This window comes from Podarcis tiliguerta, assembly GCF_965153285.1.
Source record: "Podarcis tiliguerta genome assembly, chromosome: 3".
Classification (NCBI taxonomy): Eukaryota; Metazoa; Chordata; class Lepidosauria; order Squamata; family Lacertidae; genus Podarcis; species Podarcis tiliguerta.
In genome coordinates, this window is record NC_139536.1 from 36,044,081 (window position 1) to 36,064,619 (window position 20,539).

Genomic DNA, 20,539 nt, shown 5'->3' on the forward strand with positions numbered 1-20,539 from the left:
TTTTCCAACTCCAAATAACAGATTAAATATAGCTACTGTGCCTTCATGGTCTGAAGGCAACATGAGGCCACCGCCTTGTTGATGCCAAACAGCTCTGGGTCTGGCTAGTGCCCGAAACACCTGTATGCTGCCTTGGATTCCATGGTGAGGGGAAGACAAGATATAATTTTTAAAGAAAATAAATAAATAAAACACTTGAGTGTGATAATTAATATAACAATTATGGGAGAATACACCCAGAAAAGAAAATGCATTCAGGGCAATGTTTCTTCACCTTTTAGCCTATCAGGTTTATCAGGATTCTATAATATGATCAATATCAAAGAGTTATATCAGGTTGGCCAACATGGTGCCCTCCAGGTGCTTTGGAGTGAAACTTCCATCCATTTCAGCCAATGTAACCAATAGTCTGGGAGTTGTAGTACAAAACATGGTGGCTAGCCTTGCTTTTTTTTTACAGGCACAAGCCACAGTGTAGTAAAATGTAAGGATCACAATGAATAGTTTTACCACTTCATTACCATATAACACAGTCGTGTATTTCATAAGAATAGGTGACCAGGAATTCCACTGTGAGTTCATGAAATTCCATGCAAGTGGGTACAGAATAATCTAACCCCCCACTTCACCAAACCCTTTTGGTTTCAATGCTAGTCAAGGAAGAAGAAAAGTCTATTTCTCCATAACCATTGCAGAAATGCAGCAGGCTGGTTGGTGGAGGGAGGATAAATTACTCTGTTCTTATGTCTGTCTGTTTAGCAGATGGCATTTAAAAAACCTAGTCTCTTAAGAGGCTAGAAGTCTGGGTTTCCATGCTTGCTATGGAAAAGGCTGCTTCTAGGCTCTTATCAAGCCAGAAGAGAGAGAGAGAGAGAGAGAGAGAGAGAGAGAGAGAGAGAGATTAGCAATCCTGTTTGTCACCCTGTTTGTGCAGGGACTTCCACTTGCACAGTGCTTCTGGGTTTCCCCAAATCCTTCAGAGCAGACTGTTAAGGAGGAGAGGGAGGGAAGTTCCAGTGAACAAGTGGATGTCCTTGAGCAAGCTGAATTATTTCATTGGATGCAACTCCTATGAGTAAGTTCTGAAATTAATGCCAAAATATAAATACATCACACATACAGGAGGGGCTGTTGTGATTTCTTCTCTAGCTTGTTTCAGCACTTCATTGTGGATAGTTACTGTATCCAAAGCCCATCCTTTATGTGCTCGAGTCACTTCCTGCCTCATAGCTGTTAGGAAACCTTCAAAGTGGATGAAAAAACAAGGCAAGTTAAATACAACATTTTCTGTTATCTGTCTTCAGGCTGCAGTGCTTTATGGTTAAAGCATTCATGGTGTAAAAAAGCACACTAAAACTCTCAGCAGCAAATTACCAACAAAAGATATGGAATAAATAAGAAGAAATGAGAAAAGCAAGAACAGTGGAACTATAGGCTACAACTATTGTTATTTATTGGTGAATTAATAGTAACAACATCTAGTGGCTACAGCAAATATTAAGGATTTGAAAAACTAGAAACTGTAATCAAAAGAAGCTGCGTATTGGCCTTACTGGGACTGGAAAGTATTATGGGCTTTGGCGGCCAAGAAGCACTGCTGCATTTTATATCTAAAGAACCAAAATGCTTTCAAAATTTAAATCATTTGTTGCCAAACAAATATTCTCTGAAGGTTTTATCTGTTCTTTGAAGCTAATCAGTTTTGTTTAGAAATTACACAGTGGCATTCATCAGTCTACCTCAGTACAAGATAGCCATTAAACCACAGAAAATGGCAAATTGTTTTATTTTACTGTTCTTTCTTCCCAGTCTTACACCTTTACTTATTTCTTTCCCCCTTACTTTTCTGAAAATGTCTAACAGTTCAGTCCTATAAATGTCTGTTAAAAAGATAAGTCCCATTAACTTCTTTCCTGGTAAGTGGCTATAGAATTGTAGCCTAAATGTCCCTTGGTAAATAGAAACTGGTTGCCAAGATAGTATGGGAAAATAAATTGGCATGCAACCAACCATGCAAGCCCATGATGAAATGCTGTCTTGCTAACAGGGTATATGCCAAAAATGGAGAAATGCTTGACAAGAATGTATGCACGTTGATTTTCATCCATCTGAGAGACTACATTACTTGCTAGAATATACAATAAATTCTATTTTGGTTCCAGAAAATTAAATACTACAGTGGAGGTCATACAGGGGAAATGTTTACAATTTGCAATTTTGGAAGAACTTGCATCTATGTCCTATGGGACACCACAGTCTTTTGGATAATATAATAACTGGAAATGCTACTTTTCCATCAATTTGACAGAAGCTATGAGCAGTTATTATATTTTACATACACATTATTACATACATATTAGAAATGTAAATTTTCTTTGTAGAATTGAAAAAAGCCTCTGAATGTATTTGATCCCTTCTCCCACCCTCTGAGAATCTCACTACAACAGAGTAAATTAAACTGTAGCTAAATGCAGGATAATGTACAGTTAATTTTACCCTTCTAATTCTTACCCTGAGGATTAAAGAATCCAGTCATCCAAAATACAGGAGGCCTCCCTTCAAATATCCAGATGCGAAACTGATTGTTTCTCTCTAGAAGTTCAGTAAACCAGAAGCCAAGTGTGGAAGAATCCCAAGATACACGTTTCCAAAGTTTAGGAATCCGAGCATCATACATGTTATCAAGCGCATCTCTTAAATTCTGAAGAAATTAAAAACAAAAAATTAGTGGCCCTGATATGAGATGCATCAGTTTTAAAAGGAGTAGTCTTACATAATAATGGACTAGGTTACCTCACTCATAATAATAGTTCCTTCTATGGCGAGCTTAAGGTCACTTAGACTGGTTCGAACTATTTTGATAACCTTTTGCATCCGGTCAATTTCTTGACGAAGAAAAATATTCATAGAATTAAGATGTCCCATTTTTATTAAGCGGGCTTTCACCTAAATAGGAAGTTAAGAGAAAGTAATCCAGTCAATAAAGCATTTAGAGTAACAGTAGGGAAATAATTATATTTTGCACCATTTCTGTTTATGATTTGTGGGGCTGGGTCTAGGCGACTGGCCAACATAACAGGTACCAAGGCATCTTATTCTTCACAAACCATCTCACTCCCATCTGAGACCAACACAGGTTTTGCATTCCCCACAGCTCTCATTCGAATGAGAGACCAGTCTCCAGTTACAGTACGGCATCCACAACAAGTGGTGTGAGCTGACACAGCCACACTGATGGCTTCTGCTTTGATAGTACTTTGATGACTGGGTTCAGCTTCTGATCCACCATCACCAGCTGGGCATTTCAACAATTATTGAGAAGCAGCAGGATCTCTCCATAGAAAAAAAAACCTGAGACATATCTATTGGGCATAATAGGGAGTGATATCCCACAGAATAAGAAGAAAAGATTTTTTTTTATATGCCACAGTTGCCGCCAAAATAGTTCTAGCCAGCAACTGGAAAGACACGACAGTAGCCTCTAAAGAAGAATGGGCTTTATAAACCAAGTGAATACATAGAGTTGGCAAAATTAACAGCAATTATAAGATCTCAAACAGATCAAAATTTAAAATCAGAATAGAAATGCTTCAAAGAATACATGGAAAAATGCTGCTCTTAAAAGAATATGTTAATATGCATAGATTGAACGTGCAAAGTGGATGTGTGAATATAAATATAGGGTTAGCAAGTATAGCTTAAGTATGTAAGTATGTAAAGGAAAGGTGAAAATTAAATCAGAAATGGTTGTAAGAGATGAAGATGAAGATTTTTAGAAATGCAATGAAATAATTAAATTAAAAATTAAGGAAGCCGAGCCGTGGGGGAGGTAGGTCACAGAGGTGGGTAAGGTGTCTTGTTTTAGTTTGTATAGGTAGGATATGTGTTTCTATGTGTATTTGTGGTATCTGTCTTTGTTCATGTATTCCCCCCCCCCAATAAAATATAAAAAATTTAAAATTTAAAAAAACAATTATTGAGAAGCAGATTGTGTATGTTACTTGCAGATTAACATCCACATGGAAAGTATGCAGATGCAGATGCATTTTACTGAGTGGTACCTGTGGTTCACCTCTCCCAGTATGCGCTGCCTTGATTTGGCTCTCCAAGGGCCGAGACAAAGGTCCTCCTAGACTGCTACTTGCAGTTTCTTTTACCAAAATGCCAGGGATTGGACCTGGGATCTTCTGCATGCATAGCATGTGCCCTACCACTGAGCTGTGACCTCTGGCTGTGCACATTACAGAGAGATGCATAAGACTCAAACGTGGCTTAAGCTCACAAAGTTTCCCCTTTGGATGGCACACTGGAAATGCAAAAAAAAGCAGGTGCATCACACGAATCCATGGGTAGGCAAACTAAGACCCACGGGCCGGATCCTGCCCAATCGCCTTCTAAATCCAGCCCGCAGATGGTCTGGGAATCAGCATGTTTTTACATGAGTAGAATGTGTCCTTTTATTTAAAATGCATCTCTGGGTTATTTGTGGGGCAAAGGAATTCGTTCATTCCCCCCCCCCCAAAAAAAAAATAGTCCGGCCCCCCACAAGGTCTGAGGGACAGTGGACCGGCCCCCTGCTGAAAAAGTTTGCTGACCCCTGCTGACTAATCACTTACACAGATCACTTATCTATCCCATGCCCATGCTTGTTAAAAAATTCTGAAGTCAATGTCACTTAGAACCAATTTGAAATTGCAGCGTAGATACTGCTCTGCTAGCAAAAAGTTATCTTTTAAAAATTAATGCTTCATCCTGAAGGCTCGAAGCAGATTACAGAACTTTTAAAAACTGGGGGAAAACAGCCATAAAAATAAAATTTATAAAATGCAGTGACAAAAACAGATAATTAGTTGCAAAAGGAGGAGTTCTTGGAAGATGAAAATAAAGGAGGGGCGGGGGTGAGAAAAACTAAGAGAGTAGATAGTGAATAAGGGACAGAGACAAAGTGTACAGGAAGAGGAGTGGTCTAGTACAAAGATGTAAAGTAACCATAGGAAAATACCAACTCAGACACCACACACACAAAAGCAACATTCATGTAGTGTAGAGCCAAGTGGGTTGAGGCACCAGCAGCTTTGGGTCCATTGGGTCAAAGCCCCTTAGATCCACCTAGGGACTGACACTGTGGGAAAAATACAAGAGGCACACACCCCTGGCACAACCTGTGCCCTGACTGGTGAGCCAACAGGGCGTGTGATGCGGCAGCAGATCTGCCACATGGCACCCTCCCCCACTTACGATTGCTCTACCCCAACATTTTTAAAAAGAGCAATGTTTTGTTATGTTAGCTTTGGCCCACTCTCCAGCATTTATAAGAGACAAAACCTCCTCCTCCGCCCCCCCACCATTACTCCATGATGAGTCAAGTTCAGAAAACATTTCTATATAGTCACCATTTACTTCAATGGAAACTGCCCAGGGAGCAGTGCTTCAGGGATTGCACCCTAAATCAGTAGACTTTATCATCATCTGAGCACTGATATATAAAGGGAATGACTATCTAGTTAGTGGAGAGAATACAATTATTGCATTCTTACATTTTATGTAAGATCCGTAGGCTATTCATTGCGGACAATGAGTATACCCATTAAATTCTGAGAAATAATTACTGTGCCTCTGAAGTTGTGGTATCCCATATACTTAAGAAACAAATCCTTTATGGGTTTTTTAAGGAAGGAGAAATTACAACTTTAATATCATCATTACTCTTTCGTATTTCTTCTGGATTAATCTTGTAACTTGTTTTTTGCATTGCCCTTGAAGAACCCATTGGATTTTTCAGTAAGTGGCACAGATGGGCCAATGTTTGCAGCATCTTGACTATAAAAAGAGAAAATTATTCACTAATATGTACAGTTGTTTGAAGTTACTATAATCTGGGGATACACGTGACCTTTGATGTGATATATATAGAATCAAGGGAGCAATTCTCATTGGAAATTGATTAGCTAATAATTTTTCCTTAAGGTACAGCCATTAGATACACATCCAGCCAAATTCCTCTTCTAGCATCATAAAGGGATCTTTATGTTCCCTTTATGTAACCTCAGAGGATTCCCTATAACAGAATACCTAGGTGTAAGCTGAAACAGGTATGTGTATTTTACAAACAAACCTCTTGCCCCAGTTTTAGTTATTGAACTGGGGAGGGGTGCAAAACTGAAGAAAAGGTTTGTTCAGAGTAGAAGCATTGTCCTCACTCTAATTTGGCTTCATGATATCATCATGCAGCCAAATCTGGCAGGCCATGTGATGACATAACTGTTCCCTTAATGGCTAGACTCACCTTAGGAAGATGCCCCCTTTTTACAGAAAAATGGCACCCAAACTACAAACTGGGGAATACAGAAACTGAGAGCAGGACAGGTTCCCTTTTACTTCTAGTGTGTAAAAGCTCAGCACAGCTGTAAGAATATTATCACAGCTCTATATATCTTACATTTTAACAGAAGAGGTCTTTCAGGATCATGGCTGAAGCACAAAATTCATTAGTTGCTTTGACTGAAATCTTTGGGAATCAGCCAGCAGCTGCTGCCTGTTAAAAGAGTAGTCCCTTGGAACTACTGTTCCGCCTAAGATGCTGCAAGATTCAGGAATCTATCATAGTACCTACTCACACTCAAGTCACAAGCAATACTCAAAGCAATTTATTTTAACTTAAATCTTAAGTTATAATCTAATGGAAATGTTTCAGAACTTCAAAGCTGAGGTTATGAGTGTCTATCCCCTAAACTAGATAGGGGTGTGTGTGTGTGTGTGTGCTCCGATTCAGGATGTAGCTGCCAGAGTGATCACTTCAGCAGGCACTTGAAGTGTCAAGAACTCACAAATGCTTCTATATTGACCAAGAAAAAGAGGAAAATGGCAGGTCCTGTTGTTTATACCAGGTCCAATCAACTCATAGGCTTAATACATTGCAGGAGTCAATGATGCTCAGCCCTGTCCTCCTCTGAGAGTAGGACTCCAAGGAAAAGCCCACATTCCCAGGCAGTTAATTAGGATGGACCCCAGCCTGGTTCTATCCCTGGAGAACAACACCTTGTTTAACTCCAACTCCTTCATCAGGTATCCATTGATTTATCTGATGAACTGTAGGCAACTGTAGGTGTGGTCTTTTTAGCTTAAATGTATATTTTGGGATGTTATCAAGAGTTCTAACCATTGGGCACTGGGTCTGCTGAAACATAAACAGATCTAGATTTAATAACCTGATTAATAAGGTGACATTAAACCAGTCTGCCAGCTGGTATGTAATGGGAAACCATAGTTTGTTTAAACTAGGACTAGAAGAGCTCGTGAAGGAGGAGGAGTATGTGGACACTGTTCTCAGCTTACTAAACCCAGCATTATCACGACAAGATCATTATGTCTATACTGGCCCATTATGTCTTATTAAAGTATAACCTTTACATGATAGAAAATCTCGGAAAACATCGACCTTTTTTCTTTCTGTCTAGAAAAGGTAGATGTTTTTCCTGGATTTTCTATCATGTAAAGGTTATACTGTAAGAAGTTCCACACTTAGCAGTTTGTCCTAGGTATGGCTTATATCAACTCACAAGCTTCCCATTCCTCTGTCCTTTGTTCCACTTCTGGTTTGGCAGAGCTCTGCCTTTCCATCATGACCTTATGCTTGTTGTTTGCAACTTACCTTTCCCTTAGTGTCAACAGCTGCTAGGATGTTTAGTGCACCCACTGCGCGCATGTGTGTTTGGTATTGTTCACAACCACAGATGCAGATTTCTAGACCACCCAGAAGCTGCATCAGTCTCAAGAGCCCTGCCTCAAAAAAATTAGTATTCCCATGTCTGCAATTCTCTTGTAGAATTTAAAATCAGTCACCTCATGTGCTATGTAATCAGGAGGCAGCTTCTCAAGCATATCTTCAGCTAATCGATACACGATAGCTTCTCGAGTTTCCCCTACTCCACCTCCACTTTCCTTTGGCTGAATATTGGTAATGGTGTTCAGGACATCAGATGCTGTGCTACTTTGATACCTAAGAGGAATTTTCAATAATATGCAGCAGAATATTAGTTTCGTTGCTAGGAAATGGACACATGAAATTTGCACTTTGCAGTTCTTTGTTAAGAGTATTTTACTTTTGCAACTATTTTTGATAACAGATTTCTTTTCTCTCAATATCTGCAGTAAGAGAACCTGTTCTTTCTTCTTGTTAAACTTCCTCAATTTGAGCATAAAAGAAGAGGGAAGGGAAGGCATTGTGACTCCAAAGGCTCATACTACAATTAACCTTGGGTCGTTGTGATATCTGAGTGCAACTAGGAATAGATGTTCTCTGGCAATCCACAATACTCTACTCTACTCTACTCTACTCTACAATGTTAAAAAGACTCAGTTTTATATATAAGGAAAAGAACCAATGAATTTCATGTACATTTCAGAAAGGCAAAGAAAAAATGCCAAGCTGCCTCTTGCAGGGATCTTTCAGGAAATTCATTCCCTGAAAGCTTCTGTGCATTCCCAGAGCAGCAACACACCAACTACTCAAAACCTAAAATGCCACTCTGCAGCTTCTTTGGGCATTTTCTCCCAAAACTGTTTGATGGGTAGTTAATTGAGATGCCGATGGTGAGTGATAATCCCAGCCTATAAAACAATATACAAACAAATACATCTGCTGCATTGATAGCTTCATTAGCATTTTGAGCGATATAGTGGCAGCCCCACATGTTCAGAGCTCAAGAGAGCAGTGCTTGACATGCTGTTACACAGGCAACTTATACTTCTTACTTAGCCCTGAGTTGTGGGTTCAAGCCCTATATTGGGCTAAAGATTCCTGCAATGCACGGGTTTGGACTAGGTGATCCTTGTGCTCCCTTCTAACTCTGATTCTATGATTCAAGCTCTTTTACACCTCAGGGCTGCTTCTCACATTACTTTTGAAAGACATGGATATAATTACAGGAGGCATGCTTACACCTGAATAATAATGAAATGTCAAAACGATAATACGTGTTGTAATATAATTCAAAATGTCAAAGCCATAGCTCTTTAGGCATGAATCTTCAGATATGGGCACTCCACCTGAGAATTCACTTCTGCCTTTCTGAGGTAACTTAAGGACTAGACTCTGTCCTCTACAGTAAAACTTTTGAAACCCAAAAGTAAATATCACTTTTAACAACTGAGTGTTAATAATGCTGTTGAAATGTTTGACCAGATTTTAACAATCGCAGAAATGCTAAGTGTGAGCGTATTGGCCAAAAGTATAATTCACGACTGAATCATAGGAATAACAGAAAAAACTAATAAAATATTATGATGACTAATTACATCCTGTAGCAGATGTGCAGTATTTGAAGCAGAAAATAGCAAACAACCTGCCAGGTATTTAAGGATGAAAAATGACTAAATAAAAGATAACATTCAAAATGCAGTTATCAGGTAAGATTGAAATTCCATTGTTAAATTCAAATAACTTCTTGAGAACTAACGAAATAATATCATTATTTGCAATCTGTTTGATCCAAGTTCATCTTGTGTAAATGTCACCTAAATTATTTAGTACAATTGAGTGGGAACAAAAGTGTTGCTAGAAGTGTTAGAGCATATGGGAAAGCTCTCTGTTCATAGGATAATCACATTTTGAAAATTGCTAAAAGTAACGTTTAACCTGGAAAGTGTTAAGTTGGGGTAATATCCAGTTATGATGTTCCACTTGTACAACCAACTTCCACTTTTGCAAATGGGACTTTCCCTTAATTCCCTCCCACAGACCAGCATGATGCTGGATTGTTCCCTTAATCTTGAAAAAGTCCAGAAAGGCTCTCTTAAATATTCTGGTATATGTAAATACTGTAGATTTCCAGTATACTTCATTACTTAGAATATATTTTTCAAAGTGATTAAAGAAAAACTTGAAGAATTTTCATCTTTGCTAAAAACCCACTTACGTAATGTCTGCATTAGGATGAAGACCAAATACTTCTGGGCTATCCATTGATGGGAGAGTTGAAATATATTCATGATACTGATCCAGAGTTTTGCACACTGGTATTTTATAACCAGTGTAAAAGCAGAATGTATTCTCAAACATCTTCTCACTGAACCAGACCTGAACAAAAACGGGGGGGGGGGGGGTGGAGTTGAAATTTAAGTTTGTTAAGAATTAAGAGCTGGATTGTTGAGAATGGGGTACACAAGGACAGAAAGCAGAAGCCATCAAATGTTGGCAAAGTGCTCCTGTCTTCATCCAGAGAAGCTCACAGAGTGAAGAATGTTGGTTGTTGTGTGCCCAGGCGCAGTCCCCCACCTCCCGGGAGCCAGCCCTCAATTAAACAGAATGAAACACAGGCAATATATTTGGGGATAAAAAATTGGCCACAACTTTATTGAATTCCAGATGTGGGAAACCTTGGCTTAGGTATCCCTCTCAGCCCTGTGTTGGGGTCTGAGGCATGGCAGTGTCAGTCAGGAATATGGGAACACTGCAAAGTGTGTGTTTACACAGCTGCTGCCCCCCTTTCCATGTTGCAGAGGGGAGTTCTCAGTACACTTGTGGACAGAGACTCCCCTCAATACCCCGTTAATGGGGGCCCTGATATTGCGGCCGCAGAAGGGGTGAGTCACCAAGCCACCCCTTTGTTGATTGTTGGACGAAAGGATTCTGCCCAAGGCCTAAAACCACCAAGGTTGTGACAATTGCTACAGGGAAGGCAAAGCCTGCAGAGCAGGGGAAATTATTCCCCAGCTCTGAAAGACAGCAACCACCATCCGACCATAGCAACGCCCATGAACCTGGAAGGAGAAAGCTTAGCCTGTAATGAAGGAAGCAATTAGAGTGAGGGCTGGGCGAGTGATGCTCCAAGGGCCGACTGCACGGCCAGCATCGGCTCCTGCCCCTTTTAAGCAACAGTAGCGAACTAGAGTGAAGCCTTAGCAGGCGCGATCCACTCCTGAGGCTCCTCCCCCTTGGTTGCTGCCGATTGGCTGGTTTGAACTGGCCCCTTTGGTGGGGAAAAACAGTGTTGCCGTGCCAACCACTGGTGTGGTGTGGCCCGGGGACGATGGCAGGCCCCACACCAGGCTGCAAACCCCACCCACCGCCAGGAACCGGTGAGCAGGCATTTCAGTACCATGGAGAGTCCCAAGTGAGCAATTTGCTCCTACAAGGGTTGGGTGCAAACTGAGACTTTTTGAGCCTCTGTCACCATCTTCTAGTGTCTCTAGTGAACTAGTGTCTCTTAAAGGGCCACCCCTTTGGCATCAAATCAGGCACCTCTCCTTTATTGCATGGCCTCTTACCTCGTGTTCTCCATACACACTTGTATTGGTGAAGTACTGTGAAAGACACATGGTTTCTCAGGCCCAGAGGGTCCTGCACCAGTTGTATGGGTTCTAATGCTGCGGCATCTAGTTTCAACGAGGTCCTGCCTGCCACCCTCAGGTTCAATTGCCCTCTGGTTACCAGCATTAGACCCAAAAAGCCAGGAATCTGCTCTGGCTCCTTTGCTGGTCACTGCTGGACTCTGAGGTCATGACAGCACAATCCTACTGATGTACACCAACCAACATCCCAAAACCTACTCATTAAATGCATAGGATATTAGCTTGTTATATGAATAACCGAAAGCCTACTGCTTTAAAAACAAAACATATCAATGGCTTTAATACATTGGTTTTATGAGAAATACAAAATCATAAATTTGAAAGGCCCTTCTTTCCAGATGATTGACTATATGCCATGAGGGTCCTATTACATTGCCAGTACATTTTTAACAACATTCTATAGTTTATTTCAATTGAAAAGGAATCATTGTTCATTTGGAAGCCTTTTTTGCTTATTGTTAAGAATATTTCATCACATTTCCTTACCCTTGCAAAGCAATTAAGAAGACGCTTATCATAATCATCGGTGACCCTGCCTCCATACTGTACTTCTCCAATCATGTATCGGACTGTGCTCCAGGATATTCCCTAGAGACAAAAACAAGCACATTTTAGAAATTCCAGTACATACTCACAAACTTGGATTGCACAATGTGCTCAAGGATCATGTGCAGGCACCCGTAACTCTGACTTTTGACCCAAGGATAACAACTGAAAACCTCAAATATAACTAAGGTTCTGCAGAAAACAAATAAAAATAAAGACCATCTTGCGATTTTGACTTAAGATTGTGAAAATGTGTTTTTAGCTCTGATCATCCCACATAACTGAAAATCAATAGGGAAGAGGCAATTTGCCACATTTATCATATTCCATTCAAAAGCCTCATTTGTCAACATGACTATAAACTATTAACTGCATATACTACAAATGCATTGTGTCCCACGGTGAATGTGTTGCTACCCAAAAGTACAGACTGCAGCCGCTTGTTCCTTTAAAAGCAATAATAACTGTGGGTACGATCCCATTCCTTTATGGATGCAGCTATGCACACAAAGCAATCGACATTTCCCTCTCTCCCTGGCTGCTGCAGGTATATGACATGTGCACATCACACTGCATGGACCATTACTTCCAACAGGAGGCCCAAGTGTACTTCCCATATAGTCACCTAGCGATCCCTCTCCTCTGCCCGGGGTCTTGGTCTGCAAACTACACTGAGTGTGAGACCCTGGGAAGAGAGGGAGGAATGAATTTCTATATGGGAGGTACACACATGCCTCCTGGTTCTCAGTAATAGTTGCCAAGTTACAATACATGCTAAGGTACATGTCATTGCAGGTGGGAAAGGGGTTAAAAGAAGGCTTGGCTGAAGGCAGTTCAGTTCATCACCCACAGGAATCCATCACCCACAGGAAGATGGATGAAGCCCAATGTTTCAAACTTAGAATGCTGTTCATAACTGAGGCGGAGGAAAATATAAGTGCACTATTAATTAAAGATCATGTAATGACTGCTAGTATTAGTAAAGCATATCCACATTTGTTTGCTGCTTCAAAATCCGCTATATGACCAAGGCCGTTCCTCTTCACTTTAAACTTCTGCTAAGGAAGGCTTCACACTTTCAAGAGAAGCTATGTTGCAAATGGTTTGCAGGATCTCTCTGGGCCACACAAGCACTTATTTGAGAGACTGGGGGCTGAGTGAATGGGTGGGTGGGTAATCTGAGTCACTGAAAAAACTGGGGCTCTAATGCTTGTCTCTTTTTTGAGGTTAAGATAAACTGACCATAGTCATCCTCAGCATATACAAAGTAGAAACAACATTGCAGTATAGGGACACTCACTTTTTTAATGTCACATTCGTCCAAATGATTCTGTATAAACTGAACACTGGCTGTGAAGTCTGCTGAGTTGAATTCGTAAGGAATATTCCAGCCCAAAGGGCCAAATTTGCGTCTTTCCTGAAATAAGACAGTAGAAAGCAAGGAGTGTGATTTCACTATTTATTAATGTTGCTTGTTTCGCTTATTATTGCTTTTCGTTTAACAACTTCAATCGCTGACATTTCAGGTCAATACCATTTTCTGATCAAATATATTAGAATTGACAGAATATTGATTGAAAATGGACAAATGTTTCTTGATATGAATTATGCACCTAGTGCAGCTCAAGATACACCAGGAAATCATTGGAAGAATCTCACAATAAAGTGTACTCTTAACAACCCAGAATGTTATACAGTGACCATTACCAATCCCATTTAGACACAGCACGGTCACTTTGAGTCATCTTAATTGGCAATTTCCATTCAAAAAATACAGGAAATACAGGAGATACAGGAAAGCTGTATTATCATATTCTTTAACTAATTTTTGTGCCCCAAGGATAATTCTTCAGGTATTGCCGTGGTTTGTCAAATACCCAAAGATGTGTGTGTGTGTGTGTGTGTGTGTGTGTGTGTATAGTTACCCTCTGAGGCCAAAAATGAAACATTTGAAGCAGAAGGATGGGTGTGCAGCATCAGGCCTTTATTGTGCATTATAAATATTGAGCTCACATATAGCAATAGGTTATTTTTCAGACATCCCAGTGGAAAGGTCCTGTTAGGCATAAATGAAAAGAAAGTATGTTTGTAATACCTGAACAGTGGAGTGTAGGAAAGCCACGGTGTAAAGAAGAGGTTTCCACATGGGCATGTTGCTGACATCAAGCAAGTCCTGATTTATACCAGAAAATGTTCTTTTCAAACCTGCTCGCATACCTTGTGGTGGTTCATTTGTGAATTTTATAGAAGTCTGACATATATAAAAAGAAAAAAAGATTTATTTCATTTGACCCCAAAAGCAGCACGCCTAAAAATCACGCCATTTTCAAAGCTAAAGTTCAGACATAAACAAAAGCCAAACACATCTTTGGTTCTAGTGTGTAGTCTTAAAAATGACAGACATGTGACTGAATAGCTTCCCATTGGATGAAACAGACATGATTCCTGTATCCAAACGTTCTTCCTTATTCCATTGTTTATCTGATTCCATTAGGTATGAATTCACAAGCCCCCCCCCCAAAAAAAACCTAAGATCCCTTGTTACTAGTCCAGTATAAAAATGTTTCTAGATTCAGGTAGGTAGCCGTGTTGGTCTGACGCAGTCAAAATATATATATATTTTTTAAAAATGACCAGTAGGAAGAAGTGTGCATGCACACGAAAGCTTATACTAGGAACAAACTTAGTTGGTCTCTAAGGTGCTACTGGACATTTTTTTATTATTCTTATATATTTCTACTAAAAATGTAATACCCTTCAGCAGCCAATGATCAACGCTGAGGGCAGTGAGGTGTCTCATTTAAGAGTCAGGGAGCAGCAGCTGCCAGTAGCAGCATTATGGAACTATGCAGGTGAGGATTTGATTGACATTTTGGATTGGAGAAGATTGGAAGCCCCTTGTAAAATTCATTATAAATAACCCAAATAACTGACATCCACTAGGTAGGATATACATATATAAATAATTTTAAAATCTTTATAAGAACAAACGATAACACCAAAGATAGTGACAATTGGACAATGGCATGCCAGTCTGGGGGAAAAAACAGCAGGCTGATGGCAGAATAATCTCTGCTTTAGGGCCCTGTTGAGTCTACAAGAGAGGAAACTCTTGAATAGGTAAAGATTCTCTTCTTGCGTCAACCATAACCTAAAGTCTCTCATATGACTGAAAAGTGTTTAACCTTTAGGTAAAGGTAAAGGTACCCCTGCCCATACGGGCCAGTCGTGTCCGAAACTAGGGTTGTGCGCCCATCTCACTTAAGAGGCCGGGGGCAAGCGCTGTCTGGAGACACTTCTGGGTCACGTGGCCAGCGTGACGAAGCTGCTCCGGCGAGCCTGCACCAGTGCAGCACACGGAAACGCCGTTTACCTTCCCGCTATAAAGCGGTACCTATTTATCTACTTGCACTTAGGGGTGCTTTCGAACTGCTAGGTGGGCAGGAGCTGGGACCGAAAGATGGGAGCTCACCCCGCTGCAGGGATTTGAACCACCGACCATGCGATCGGCAAGTCCTAGGCACTGAGGTTTTACCCACAGCGCCACCCGCGTCCCTTTAACCTTTACCACAGTTTAAATTTCAGTGCAAGCAATATTTCTCCTTCCCACTTTCAGTTTTGCCACATGAATTATCTTAACAGTTCATCTAAATCCCCTTGAATATACTAGGGCTAACCTGAAGCAAAGTAATTGGAAACTTATCATGTGGTTCAGTGGTTATCCATACTCGGAAGCTATCATCAGGGATATCAGCACTAATCATTGTTTCCAAAAGTTCTTCCATGAACTCCAGACCCAGATGGCAGTTCTGAAGTAACACCCAGCCACCCTGTACCAAACAACAACAACAACACCTTAATTAAATAATCTGCTAAACATCAAGCCAACTGCAATTTACTAACAACAACAACTACACTTGAGTATTCCACAGACGGAAGGTTTCACTAGCTACTTGTTATCATTTATATCTCCTTGATATTGGGGTTTGGGGTTTCTGTGTTTTAATAATAAATATGGATTTGCATTAAAATGAAACAACTACTGTAGGTTCCAATGAGTAAGTAAAGTAGTACTGCCATCTTGTGGTAGTTATAAAAATTATAGCAGGGCAATTTCTACTGGTTTTGGTGATCAGGAGATACCTTGTAATCATCATCATCATTTATTAAAAGAAACCCCCTGCTTTCCCCTTCAGAATAAGGGTTTTCTTTAGGTTCAGCAAGCTCTAAGATTCCCAAAACTTCTATCAATCACTGAGGGGTTCAGGTGAGCTCTTTGTTTTAGTAGGGTTCAACTTTTTCAGACCCAGAATACACCATGCATTTGGGGACCCATTTCTTACTTTTTAAAAACAATATATATTTGTATGGTGGTAGTGCTGATATTGTGACCCACTTCAGATCATGTTGCACCACGGAGCAGGGTCCCAACCCACCACTAAAGGCCAGTGGACTTCTGTCAGCGAAAATGGTGGGGTATAAATAAGTGATGATGATGATTTATTCCTCCAGGAGAGAGTCCAGGGCTTCTCTCATCATAGAACACCAACACGTATTAAGTATGATGTTTGTATGCCCCTTTTTAGCCACAGAATGCCTCATAATTCTGTTCCTCTATTCAGAGTTCATTTCACCTCTCTTGTTAGTTAAGCAAATTTTCCTTTTGCCTTACAATCAGTGCCCTCTTCAGAGTTGAGTTACGGCTCTGGCGTGCTCCAGACTTTAGCCTTCAAGGTCACCTGCACTTAGCTGTGCATTGACTCTGTCTCTGTTGCTCTGTTTCCCTTGGCTGAAACCCACCCCCCAAATATATATATACCACTGAGGGAGGACAGAACATGTTCACATCCGCTCTGCTGGCATCCCCCAACACCAGCAAAGAAAGGTTTCGACTCAGATTTAGCAAATATGCCACCTCTTCTTTTTAATCTGAAGTCACACTAACATCCCAGGCCTATAGACTTTGCTTTGGAAGCCAGTCTCATTGAAAAGTACAGCAAAACTTATTTTCCAAAAATACCCATGTTTCAGATACTATAATAACTGCAGTTAAGCTCTGTTAAAATCAATGGGGCTTCCAAATAAGTCTGTTAGAAATTTAAGGTAACCAGTTTAATACGGGAATTACAGCTATTCCTCAATACCACACTTGAGTGAATTTAATAGTGACAGACCAGAACAGCCAAAATCCTATCCATCTTTTACAGTGCATTTCTTCATTGACCATGTCTCAGCCAGAATGACAAAGCAGTGAGGTAAAGAGCAGGTATGGTAGCTAAACAAATGGGTAGATATAGATTAGATAGATAGATAGATAGATAGATAGATAGATAGATAGATATAGATATGCCCAGGTTCCTAAGTAAAGAAGCTCAATACATAATACTAACAGGCAGTGCTTTTTTCTGAGGGGAAGCAGTGGTAGGCATACCCCTAAACATTTTGTGAATCTAAGTTTGGCCTCATTGAGGGGCAGTATTTCAATATGAGTAGGAAAATGAGAGTAATTCTAAACATGTTTTTATGTATAGAAAAAAAGCACTGCTAACAGGTATTAAGGTAGAAGGCCAGCTAGACTGTGGGAGCTATTCAGTGTACAAAGTTATCCATCGTATGGAGAAGGTGGATGGAGAGACATTTTTCTCCCTCTTTCATAGTACAAGAACCAAGGATCATCCTCTGACACTGAATGCTGTAAGTCTGAGGATGCACAAAATACTTCATACAGTGAATATTTATATGGATAATGGTCTTGATGGCTGGCTCTTTACTCCAGTAGAGAGGCAGTATGTGCTTGAATTCCAGCTGTTGCAAAACAGGAATGAAGGACTGCTGATTATGGGCTTTCCATAGGCATCTGGTTGGTCTCTGTGAGAAAGCCACTCTCCTGTGCTGGGGGGGGGGCAACACGAGCCCCCCATGTCATTGGGGAGTCCCAGCCCGCATCATGCCCGCAGCCAACCAATCCGGCTGGTTGGGGTGTGTGGTTTGCTGCATTTAAGCGGCCCTGCGGCGGCCGGGACTTCTCCCTTCAGCTTCCTGCTTCTGCAGATCTCCTGCCCTCCCACCCTCTCTTCTTGCGTTCGACACCTTGACCTTGCTATGGACTTCGGTTGGTCACCTGCTGAAGGGGCCTGGCAGGAATTTTTCCACTTGGCAGATTGGTACCAGCCACTTGGTTTTCGCCTACCACATAGCAAATCGTCACAACATTGTAAGGTTTGGTGGTTAGGCATTGGAAAAGCTTGTTTGATGGGAGGGGAGGTTGTGGCCATCACCTGCCCCTCCCCTTTAAGGGTATTCCGTTAAAGGAATCTAGGGGTCGTAGTTCCTCTCCGAAGCTCGGGTGGAGGCTAGGGCCATGGCACAACCTTTCCGGTGACCCTGAGGGGAGCTCCGAATTGATGTACATCCACAGGGCTCCCCCTACTGGTGGTTAACCCTTGTGAGACTAGCTGCATGACAGGCAGGAGTCAGATATAGTTGGTTTGGGTCCAGTGCCTAAGCCAATGCCACTCACATTCTGTAACCAATAAAGTTGTGGGCTTTGTTAGCCCATTAACCTAAAATACTGGTGTCCACGTGTTTTATTCATCAAGTGGGGGTGGGGCCTTGATACTCAACAGAATGTTGCACTTAGTCAGCCCTTTGGTATGATCCAGCAGGATTCCTTTTCTGTTCTTACTTAGAAATCAGCCCCATTAAGATGGATAAAATTATGCCTAGATAAGTGAGTATCAGATTGCAGCCTCACTTTTTAAAATGCGATTATTTTATTTTATTTTATTTAAACACATTTTATTTTATTTTTATTTTAAACAAATAAATAATAAATAAATAGAAATAAAAATGGGCACTCCACCCCTGAGACTGTTCCATTATAACTATCCAACCTCCCAAAATTTCAACACCTTTTGCAATTGTTTGATGCCTTTCCATTTTAATAGTACAAATTCTACAAATATCTTCCATATCTCCTCAAAATAATTTCTCCCGCATATTCCCCATCTTACCTTAATAGCACATGTTCATTCATCATTAATAGCTATATGCCACACCTCTTTATACATTTTTTTAAATGGAAGTTCAAAACCTGAGTCAGGGGGTGGGTGGAATCTTAAAAAAACTCAGCTCTTACTGTCAGGGATGAGGTATGTATACATACCTGTGACATTGATGTCTGAATAAGCTTGCGTGCATGAACTTCTTGTCCTTGTCCCATAGAAATAGCTCTGTTTTCTACAACAAGTGAAATGGTAGAATGATAATAAGATTACATAAATTTGTACTCTTGGTTGCAGGCAAGTTTTCAAAAAGCGTGGAAGCACTCCCCCCCCCTTTTGCTAATTTGGCTTTTCAATTCTATGCTTTAACTTACTAAAGAATCCTATGCATATTGTATTCATTTAGCAGCTATACAGCCTTGTATATTTGTAAGACTTCACTGAATGTTGGCCTTTTATATTATTCATGTTTGTGCTGCCTTCCCTTTGCTACAAACCAATTAACTCAGTTAATTTAGTATATCACTTTGCTGCATGCATGAAGGTCTTTTGATGCCAATGAGAATTAAGTTAAGGAATAAAGGTAAAGGTAAAGGGACCCCTGACAGTTAAGTCCAGTTGCAGACGACTCAGGGGTTGTGGCGCTCATCTCGCTTTACAGGCCGAGGGAGCCGGTGTTTGTCCGCAGGCAGTTTTTCTGGGTCATGTGGCCTGCATGACTAAGCCGCTTCTGGCGAAACCAGAGCAGCGCATGGAAATGCCGTTTACCTTCCTGCCAGTACCTATTTATCTATTTGAACTTTTGGGTGTGTTTTCAAACTGCTAGGTTGGCAGGAGCTGGGACCGAGCAACTGGAGCTCACCCCGTTGCGGGGATTTGAACCTCCGACCTTCTGATCGGCAAGCCCAAGAGGCTCAGTGGTTTAGATCACAGCGCCACCCTTAAGGAATAAAGCCAGAGGTAATTTCTGACTCTTTCAAGAAGTTATCCTCTGTGGTAGTTAGCACTGGTGATAGTTGTGATGGCAGCAAATGTCCACCTGCGTAAGCTGTAATAACAGAAAGGCAGCAAACTTTTTATCTGTCAAGAGCTGCATTCCCTTAACTGTAATCTGTTGAGGAGCTAAATGCTGACAGTGGGTAAAACCATAGCTTGTGGCAGACAGGGTTGCCTCCTTTCCTCATTTTCTACCACCCCCTTCTCTCCCTTGCTCCCTCTTTCCTCCTACCCAGTGAGCTACTAACTAGAGGAAGGACAGATCACTGTTCCAAGAGGCCTGAACCGGCCGCTTACGGCAATATTCTCTCTCCCGCCCCACTTTCCATTTCTCTACGCATTTCAACCGCCCCCCTGCTGTCCTGCCCTCCACCTCTTCTTCTGAGCTCCTCCCATCACATGAAATAAGGCTGAGTACCACATGAAACTTGGTGGCACGTTACCCACCCTGTCCTAGATCAAGAAAGAGCCATTTATTACAGAATTAGTGAAAGCTCCTCTAACAGTAGCCTCAAGTGCCTTGAAATCTGAAGACCTTTCTAGCCCTGCCTTGTGTAACAATTGGCTTTTTATTAATGGACACCTCCTGCTTGAACAATTGAATACAACCCTCATTACAAAGTTGCTGAAGTTTTTTCAGG

The 20,539-nt window shown here is 41.0% G+C and overlaps 1 protein-coding gene across 2 annotated transcripts in view; it reads right to left on the minus strand.

Annotated features, from left to right (window-relative positions):
- Positions 1-20,539, minus strand: part of DNAH8 (dynein axonemal heavy chain 8) — a 124,857-nt gene that overhangs the window by 884 nt on the left and 103,434 nt on the right. For both annotated transcript variants that reach the window (XM_083434372.1, XM_083434373.1), the window contains 10 exons: positions 19,064-19,137; positions 15,576-15,728; positions 13,994-14,149; positions 13,199-13,315; positions 11,839-11,940; positions 9,918-10,078; positions 7,843-7,999; positions 2,794-2,946; positions 2,512-2,701; positions 1,121-1,242 (listed from right to left, as the gene is read on the minus strand). In XM_083434372.1, the coding sequence (XP_083290498.1) occupies positions 1,121-1,242; positions 2,512-2,701; positions 2,794-2,946; positions 7,843-7,999; positions 9,918-10,078; positions 11,839-11,940; positions 13,199-13,315; positions 13,994-14,149; positions 15,576-15,728; positions 19,064-19,137 (1,385 nt within the window). The remainder of the gene's footprint in view (positions 1-1,120; positions 1,243-2,511; positions 2,702-2,793; positions 2,947-7,842; positions 8,000-9,917; positions 10,079-11,838; positions 11,941-13,198; positions 13,316-13,993; positions 14,150-15,575; positions 15,729-19,063; positions 19,138-20,539) is intronic.